General features: G+C 44.8%; 1 protein-coding gene across 1 annotated transcript; it reads left to right on the top strand.

The window, feature by feature from the left end:
* Positions 1-369: 369 nt before the first annotated feature.
* On the top strand, positions 370-9,458 carry LOC118480199 (the record flags this gene model as incomplete). The annotated part of the gene is made up of 3 exons (XM_035974922.1): positions 370-597; positions 6,663-7,982; positions 8,199-9,458. Coding segments are annotated over exons 1-3 (2,808 nt in total), but the record flags the coding sequence as incomplete, so codon positions are not given.
* Positions 9,459-9,924: the final 466 nt, after the last annotated feature.

The raw sequence follows: 9,924 nt of genomic DNA, 5'->3' as shown, positions 1-9,924 counted from the left end.
ACTGCTGAAGAGCTTAACGCACTACTGGAAGAAAGGTTCTCCGCAGCTATCGCCCAGTACGAGGCGAACCGTACTAAACACAGTGGACCAAGCAATGCTAGGAAAAATGGTAATGGAGACTCATCTGGAGGAAATGAAGCTCAAGGTTGCACTTTCAAGCAATTCCTCGATTGCAAACCGCTGAACTACGACGACACTGGAGGTGCAGTGGCGTTTGTACGCTGGACGGAGAAGACAGAGGCCACTATCCGTATGAGCAAGTGTACTGCAGATCAGCAAGTCACTTTTGCTGCTGGGTTGTTTGTTGATGAAGCTCTGACTTGGTGAAACTTGCAAGTCCCAACTCTGGGTAATGATGCCGCTTATGGCATGTCCTGGGATGAACTGAAGGAGAAGATGAGAGAGAAGTATTTCTCTCGTGCTGAACTCCAGAGGTTGGAGACTGAGTTTTGGCATCTGACCATGGAAGGTGCAGACATCACTGGTTATACTCGAAGGTTCCATGACTTATCTAGAGTGCTTCCCTACATGGTGACTCCTGAGTTTAAGCGCGTTGAACGCTACATCTGGGGATTGGCCCCGGAATTTCGTAGTTTGGTAACTTCGGCCAAACCCGCAACGATCACTGAGGCTGTAACTCTGGTTGTCAGCCTTACTGAAGATGCGGTCCGTATGAAGAAACTATCGTTGAACCCAACTGAGAAGACCGAGACGCATGCTGAGTCGTCTGGTGACAAGAAGTGAAAGCATTCAAATCTGAACCAAGCAACCCGCAGTAACAAGGGTTCGAACAACGAAAAGCGTGACACTAACCCACCTATCGAGGCAAAAACCTTCGCGGCTGCAAGCAATACAGGAACTAAGAAGTATCAGGGCACTCTGCCCAAATGCAACCGCTGTGACTTTCACCACGTGGGAAATTGTCGCGTTGGGAAATGCGAGAACTGCAGGAAGTCAGGCCACCGTACCGAGGATTGTTGGGGAAAAGGTATTGGAGGCCGCAATGGTAATGGCAATGGAAACAATGGTGGGAACGGCAACGGTAACCGGAATGGTAATAGAGCTGGGCAAAACCAAGGATGCTTCAGTTGTGGAAGCAATGATCATTTCATGAAAGACTGCCCAAAGGGAAACAATGCTCAGGCTCGAGCATTTGTGATAGGAGCAAAGAACGCACGCGAGGACCCTAATGTGGTCATCGGTACGTTTCTCATTAACAATCACTTTGCATCCATATTATTTGACACTGGTGCCGACTATAGCTTCATGTCTGTGGAATTTAAACGCATGCTCGGAATAGAATCTAGTAGATTAGATATTCCTTATTCTATAGACCTAGCCAATGGTAAACTTGTTAAATCGGGCGAAGTTGTTAGAGGTTGCACATTAGAACTTGGTGAACGAAGATTTAGCATCGACCTCTTACCTATTCAATTGGGTAGCTTCGATGTAGTGGTCGGAATGGACTGGTTGTCCAAGAACAAAGCTGAAGTTATTTGTCACAAGAAAATCATTCGCATCCCTCTGGTGAATGATGAAACTCTCATTGTACATGGAGAAAAACGAGACGCGCCTCTACGAGTCATCAGCTGCATGAAGGCACAGAAGTGCTTAAGGAAAGGATGTGTTGCTTTCCTAGCGCACGTTGTAGATAAGAAGGCTGTGGAGCTGAAACTCAAAGACATTCCGGTGGTAAAGGGATTCCCTGATGTTTTTCCTGAAGATCGGCCAGGATTACCTCCGCAATGACAAGTCGAGTTCCGTATAGACTTGGTTTCAGGAGCCGCTCCTGTAACCAATGCACCCTATCGGCTTGCACCATCCGAAATGCAAGAATTATCTACACAACTCCAGGAGTTGTTGGATAAAGGATTCATAAGGCCAAGCTTCTCACCTTGGGGAGCTCTAGTGTTGTTCGTGAAGAAAAATGATGGAACTCTGCGGATGTGCATCGATTACAGAGAACTGAACAAGCTCACAATCAAGAATCGATACCCCCTACCGAGGATTGATGACTTATTTTATCAATTACAAGGATCAAGCTACTATTCCAAGATCGATCTTCGATCTGGATACCATCAGTTAAGGATACAAGAGGAAAGCATACCAAAGACTGCATTCAGAACACACTATGGGCATTACGAGTTCCTGGTGATGCCATTCGGACTGACGAACGCGCCAGCGGTATTTATGGATCTGATGAACCACGTATGCAAACCATATCTCGATAAATTCGTGATTGTATTTATCGACGATATCCTGATTTACTCGCGAACGAAAGAAGAGCATGAGCAACACCTCAGAACCATTCTAGAACTATTGAAGAAAGAGAAACTTTATGCGAAGTTCTCAAAATGTGAATTTTGGATTCGCGGGCAATTTCTTGGTCTCGTTGTGAATGAGAAGGGCATTTATGTAGACCCGTCCAAGATTGAAGCCATAAATAATTGGGAAGCCCCCCAAACCCCAACTGAAGTTCGACAATTTTTGGGCTTAGCGGGTTATTACCGGCGATTCATCGAAAATTTCTCCAAGATAGCTCAACCGCTAACGACCCTTACGAAGAAAGACAAGAAGTACGACTGGGGTGTTAAACAAGAAGAAGCCTTCCAACTACTCGAAAATAAGCTATGCGATGCACCAATACTATCCTTGCCCGAGGGCACTAAAGACTTCGTGGTATACTGCGACGCTTCACGTCAAGGCTTGGTGTGACAACCCTCACCAAACCAGGTATTCGTACGACTTAATTAACTATTAATTGTTGCCTAATTACTGTGCTTAACTGAGATTTCTGATAAACTGCTACTTGACTGTTGGTACATGTACATATCTGCATCATACTTTGATTTTTCCGTCACTACATTATTTACTTACTGAACTCTAGTGACAAACATGATGCACAAAAGCACAGTAGCATTTGAACGGATAACCTATTTGACATGCTGATATAGCCAGCATCAGGCAGACACTGCCTCTAAAGGCCTGTATGAGCCAGAAATATTTTACTACACCCATAGTGTGTGTAGGGATACAAGGGTTGTATAATTGCGTCTCTAGGAATAAGATACAGAGATTGTGTGACAACTCGAGTGTTTGACTTTCACTTTCGCATTTATTGCGCGTTGACTTTGACTTTGACTGTTTAGTTGTTGGATTGTGGACTTGAATTATACGAGTTGTGTGTTAATGAAAATATATATATACGTTTTGATTGTTTGATCGTGCATAGTTGTTTGTTACATTGTGAAACTTGTAAACTAGTTAGCATGAAACACATTACATTACACAAACAACCTTCGAAGGATGTCCACGAAACATGGTGCATGAATCGAAGGATGACGAAACACATCCTTCGATCCGGAAGATCATCCTTCGGATTGATAAGTCTCGAAACATATCATTCGGGCCATGAAGGAATCCTTCGACATCCTTCGGCCCAGTCATTCAGATGGGCTTGGCCCATTTCTGTAATACGTATATATACGTATAAGCACATAACCGGCTGTCATTTCTGTCATTTTTTCAACCCTAAGAGCCATTTCACTGTGACGGCAGACTAGAAACCACCGGAACCCTTTTTGCGTGACCAAACCCTCATCTCGGTTAGTAAATCTATTTGATTTGATTTGATCGTTCGCTCCTCTGCGTATGTGCTCATGTGTCGTGTGTTTTGGTTGTTGAAGTAATCTGAAATTGATGCATGATTAAATATTAGGATTCTTGTTACGATATTGATGATATAGTTTTCATATAGGATTGTTGTTGACGGATATGTATATGATTCTATGTGAAACTCGTTACGATTGAATACTGATTTCTGGGTGGCGTTAATCTGGATTTAGTCATTATTTCTGATAGGGTTTGATAATGTATTACTGTGTGTTAACCGGTTTCGGGATACGCATAAACTAGGGATCACGATGGGTATTAGAATTATGATGATTGCATGATGATTAGATGATGATCCTATGATTACTGCATGATTGTTGTTTGATCGATAATGTTGATTGACGGCTGTTAGCATGCTTAGGGTTTCTGAAATTGTAACTGTTGTTAACGTAACTGATTGTATCGAACGATACTTGTCTACTCGAAACATAGTTATTGTCGAAAGATAATGTATATGCCGAAAGATAATAGTAGTGACCGAAAGATAGTTTGACCGAACCATAATTTGACCGAAGGATAGATTTGATCGAAGGATAGCATGCTTCGAAACATGACAAAACTGTTGGTCGAAAGATGAATTATGAATCGAAAGATACTAGGGTTTTGAATAATGTTTGAACAGTGGAACATACGTTGATTTAATTGACATGCCATGCTTAGTGATGAACGTGCAATACTGCGTGCCGTGCTGATATGCAAACTGACTGCAATGTGAACAATTAATTGCATGCGTATCATTTTGAACATGAACTGATTTGTTATACGTGCATACACTAGGACGTGATTAATTACTTGTGAGTGCATAACTTAGCATACCGAGCAAACCAAGGTGAGTTCACACAGCCAAGGCATGGGTTCCCAGGGTGGGAATGGGTTGGATGATTACTTGTGCATACTCTGATATTATAACGAACGATTAAACTGTTGACACTTACGAACTGCCTTCGCACACACCCTGGTCGGTAAAGACTATGGTCGCGAACGAACTACTCAACTGCCTTCGCACACACCCTGGTCGGTAAAGACTATGGTCGCGAACGAACTGATAAATTGCCTTCGCACACACCCTGGTCGGTAAAGACTACGGTCGCGAACTAACGAACCAAATCTTCGCACACATGCCTGGGAGGCCGCGATGGAACTGATACGATATGAAACTTAACTGAACGAACGCACTATTACCCAAACTAAACTATTAACTGTGAACTCGCTCAACTAGTTTGTTGATTATCTGCTGCATGCCTTGCAGGACCTTAGGTACATATTGGAGCTTGCACAAGGAAGGAGCAGGTCGTTGTGGGAATTGGATAGCGAACGTTAATTGAACTCATAACTACATTTGAGAATTTTATTACTATGCTTCCGCTATTTAAACAATGTTTGGTTTTGGAACATCAGTCATATCTTTATGAATTGTATTAACTACTTTTGATTATTAAGTACTATGTTTGATATGATTGATGGCTTGATCCTGGTCAGTCACGCTCCCAAGCGGTGATACTCCGCAGGTGGATTTTGGGGGTGTGACAGATTGGTATCAGAGCCATTGGTTATAGAGAACTTGGTTTTAATATGGGAAAACGTTTTATTAAAACCAGACTATAACCAGAACAGTGCTCTCAACGATCCACAACGACGCTTCGCTCCACGTGCAAGGCTCAACTTCATAGGTAATAAGGTTTATGTTTATTGCCTACATGCTAGAATTTGCATAGAACTTTGCTCGTAGTATGCTTACATTACTTTGCTCACAACTTGTTACTGCATGAGAATACTTATGAGCCTACACTTTTCTGTCACCGCACTACTCGCGAACACTGCACACTTATGCTACATTTACTACTCGATCATGTTTGGATGTGTTAACATGACTCAAGCCCAGTTGACGGCTCTCATTAACGAACAAGTTGCTGCGGCACTTGCAGCCGCACAAGCAGGAGGTATAACCTGCTATTCCAGACCTATCCTAGGATGTTAGATCCTACACTCGTGACCCAACTCTCGCGCTTAACCTTGACCTATCTTTCTCGCGCAACGGGTCAGAACGCACATCAACCTCTCTGCACATTCCAGAACATCATGGACTGTCGTCCAAGCACATTCAGTGGCACATTCAAGAACTTCAGGTGTGAACGCCCTGAGGCTCGCAGGGTCATGTACGACACGGGTACTTTGGTAGGAATCGCGCTAACCAGGTGGAACGCGCAAGTACAGATACTAGGGTTGGCAGCTGCTAACGCCACCCCCTGGAACGAATTCAAAGAACACATTAAAAGGGAATACTACACGCGTGATGACATCCACAAGTTGGAAGTGGAGCCTTACCATTTGAAAATGACGGGGTCAGAAATCGAAGCTCATACGAAACGATAGAACGAACTGGCCATCTTGTGTCCAACCATGGTGGACCCTCCAAACAAGCGAATCGAATTGTACCTCAAGGGTCTAGCCTCAGAGATTCAGAGCCAAGCTACATCGGCTAACCTCGACAAAATCCAAGACATTCAGTGTCTTGCTCATCGCCTCACGGATCAGGCAGTGGAACAGAACAGGCTGCCTAGTTGTATCAGCGCTATTACTACCGCTACCACTTCTGCTACTCCCGCTACTCCTAGTGACAACAAGCGGAAATGGGATGGGTATTCCAGCAAGGGTTCAGCTACCGTTCGGTCTCAAGCACAACAGCAGCGCAAGAATAGTGATCACCAGAGCACAGCAGAAGCTAAGGATTCAGGAGTCCACGACCTGCAAATCGGAATCGCCGGCAGCAACAGCCAGCAGAAATCCTATGCAAAGAAAAGATTGTTCGTATTCCTCGCTCCAGTCAAGAACCTCTCGAAGTACAAGGTGACAAGAGTGGTGCAGTGGTTGGCATCATCTCATTCCTAAAGGCGCAGAAATGTTTACGAAAGGGACATACTGCCATTCTGGCACTTGTCACTGACGCATCAACAAAGAAAAAGAAGCTGGAGGATATACCAGTTGTGCGTGATTTTCCTCAAGTGTTTCCTGAAGATTTACCTGGTTTACCTCCTCATCGTCAAGTCGAGTTTCAGATTGAGTTAGCTCCTGGAGCAGCACCAATAGCCCGCGCACCGTATCGTTTAGCTCCAACCGAACTGGAAGAACTGTCGAAGCAGCTACAAGAGCTCTTGGAAAAGGGCTTTATTCGTCCAAGCTCTTCGCCTTGGGGAGCTCCAGTGTTATTTGTGAAGAAGAAAGACGGTACGTTCAGGATGTGTATCGGCTACCGTGAACTCAACAAGGTGACGGTGAAGAACCGTTATCCTCTTCCACGCATAGATGACTTATTCGACCAGTTGCAAGGGTCGTGTTACTATTCCAAGATCGATTTGAGGTCAGGGTATCATCAGCTGAGAGTCCGGGATGAGGACGTCTCCAAAACTGCTTTCAGAACTCGCTACGGTCACTACGAGTTTCTGGTCATGCCATTCGGGCTTACAAACGCACCTGCAGTCTTCATGGATCTCATGAACAGGGTGTGCAAACCGTATCTCGACAAGTTCGTCATCGTTTTCATCGACGACATTTTGATTTACTCCAAGAGTCAGGAGGAGCATGAGCAGCATCTACGTATTATCTTGGAACTTCTTCGAAAAGAGCAACTGTACGCAAAGTTTTCAAAATGCGACTTCTGGCTTCGTGAAGTCCACTTCTTAGGCCATGTGGTGAACAAGGATGGGATTCATGTCGATCCATCCAAGGTTGATTCGATCAGAAACTGGCCAGCACCACGTACACCGACGGAAATACGCCAATTCTTGGGTTTGGCGGGTTACTACAGGCGATTTATTAAAGACTTCTCCAAGATCGCGCAACCACTTACTATGCTAACACAGAAAGGTGTCGTTTACAGATGGGGTAATACGCAAGAGATCGCTTTCCAGTACTTAAAGGATAGGCTTTGCAGCGCACCTATTCTTTCATTGCCAGAGGGCACGGATGACTTCGTGGTCTATTGTGACGCATCGATACAGGGGCTTGGTTGTGTATTGATGCAACGTGATAAAGTGATAGCCTACGCTTCTCGGCAACTCAAGGTTCATGAACGGAACTACACGACGCACGATTTAGAGCTGGGAGCTGTTGTTTTCGCGCTTAAGATATGGCGACACTACCTGTACGGTACCAGGTGCACGATTTACACCGATCACAGGAGTCTCGAGCATATCCTTAAGCAAAAAGATTTGAATATGCGTCAACGAAGATGGGTTGAACTACTGAACGACTACGAATGTGCCATCAAGTATCATCCAGGGAAGGCCAATGTTGTGGCTGATGCCCTCAGTCGGAAAGACACTTTACCTAAGCGCGTGCGAGCGCTACAGCTTACCATTCAGTCCAGTCTTCCTGCACAGATACGAGCTGCTCAGATTGAAGCACTAAAACCCGAAAACGTCAAGGCTGAAGCCTTGCGCGGTTCAAGGCAACAAATGGAACAAAAGGAAGACGGCGCCTACTATGTAACGGGGCGTATTTGGGTCCCACTTTATGGCGGTTTACGCGAACTTGTGATGGATGAAGCGCACAAGTCTCGCTACTCGGTACATCCAGGGTCGGATAAGATGTACCACGATATCAGAACAACTTATTGGTGGCCAAACATGAAAGCTCTTATCGCAACTTACGTCGGCAAGTGTTTAACTTGTGCAAGGGTTAAAATCGAGTACCAGAAACCATCAGGCCTACTTCAGCAACCAGAAATACCACAATGGAAATGGGAGCAAATTTCCATGGATTTTGTTACTGGCCTACCTAGATCCCAGCGTGGGAATGACACTATCTGGGTGGTCGTTGATCGGCTCACAAAGTCTGCTCACTTCTTGGCTATCAAAGAAAAGGATAAGTTTTCTACCCTAGCAGACATCTACATGAAAGAAGTTGTTTCGAGGCACGGAGTGCCCATCTCTATTATTTCAGATCGCGATGCACGATTCACGTCAGAACTTTGGCAAGCGATGCACAAATCTTTTGGCTCACGATTAGACATGAGCACAGCATATCATCCTCAGACGGATGGGCAGTCTGAGCGAACTATTCAAACTCTAGAAGACATGCTTCGAGCGTGTGTCATCGATTTCGGCAACGGCTGGGAAAAGCACCTCCCTTTGGTGGAGTTCTCGTATAATAACAGTTACCATACCAGCATTCAAGCCGCTCCATTCGAGGCATTGTACGGACGTAAATGCCGGTCACCTCTCTGTTGGGCAGAGGTGGGGGATAGTCAGATTACGGGTCCAGATATTGTTGTGGACGCCACAGAAAAGATAGCACAGATACGACAACGCATGGCGGCAGCACGCGACCGTCAGAAAGCCTACGCGGACAAGCGTAGAAAGCCATTGGAATTTGAGGTCGGGGACCGGGTCTTATTGAAAGTTTCACCCTGGAAGGGTGTGGTTCGTTTTGGTAAAAGAGGCAAATTGAATCCGCGGTACGTCGGACCATTCGAAATCTTAGAAAAGATTGGCAAGGTAGCCTACAGATTAAACCTACCTCCTGAACTCGGTGCAGTTCACAATGTATTTCACGTGTCCAATCTGAAGAAATGCCTATCAGATGAGACCCTTATAGTTCCTTTTAAGGAACTCACTATCGACGAGCGGTTGCAGTTCGTCGAGAAACCAGTTGAAATCACGGACCGGGATGTTAAGGTCCTCAAAAACAAGAGAATCCCTCTTGTTCGAGTTCGTTGGAACTCCCAGCGTGGCCCGGAGTATACATGGGAACGCGAAGACCAGATGAAAGAAAAGTACCCCCAGTTATTCGAAACCAATGCATCCACTTCTGAGGCTGAAGCTACTACTACTGAATTTCGGGACGAAATTCCAAACCAACGGGGGGATGATGTGACACCCCAGGAAAACCAGTGAACGATACCTAGCTTCCTCAGTAAGTGCGTACTAAATTTCGGGACGAAATTTCTTTTAAGTTGGGGATAATGTGACAACTCGAGTGTTTGACTTTCACTTTCGCATTTATTGCGCGTTGACTTTGACTTTGACTGTTTAGTTGTTGGATTGTGGACTTGAATTATACGAGTTGTGTGTTAATGAAAATATATATATACGTTTTGATTGTTTGATCGTGCATAGTTGTTTGTTACATTGTGAAACTTGTAAACTAGTTAGCATGAAACACATTACATTACACAAACAACCTTCGAAGGATGTCCACGAAACATGGTGCATGAATCGAAGGATGACGAAACACATCCTTCGATCCGGAAGA

Source organism: Helianthus annuus, chromosome 7 (genome assembly GCF_002127325.2).
Source record: "Helianthus annuus cultivar XRQ/B chromosome 7, HanXRQr2.0-SUNRISE, whole genome shotgun sequence".
Classification (NCBI taxonomy): domain Eukaryota; kingdom Viridiplantae; phylum Streptophyta; class Magnoliopsida; order Asterales; family Asteraceae; genus Helianthus; species Helianthus annuus.
This window is presented reverse-complemented; position numbering and strand designations above follow the sequence as displayed.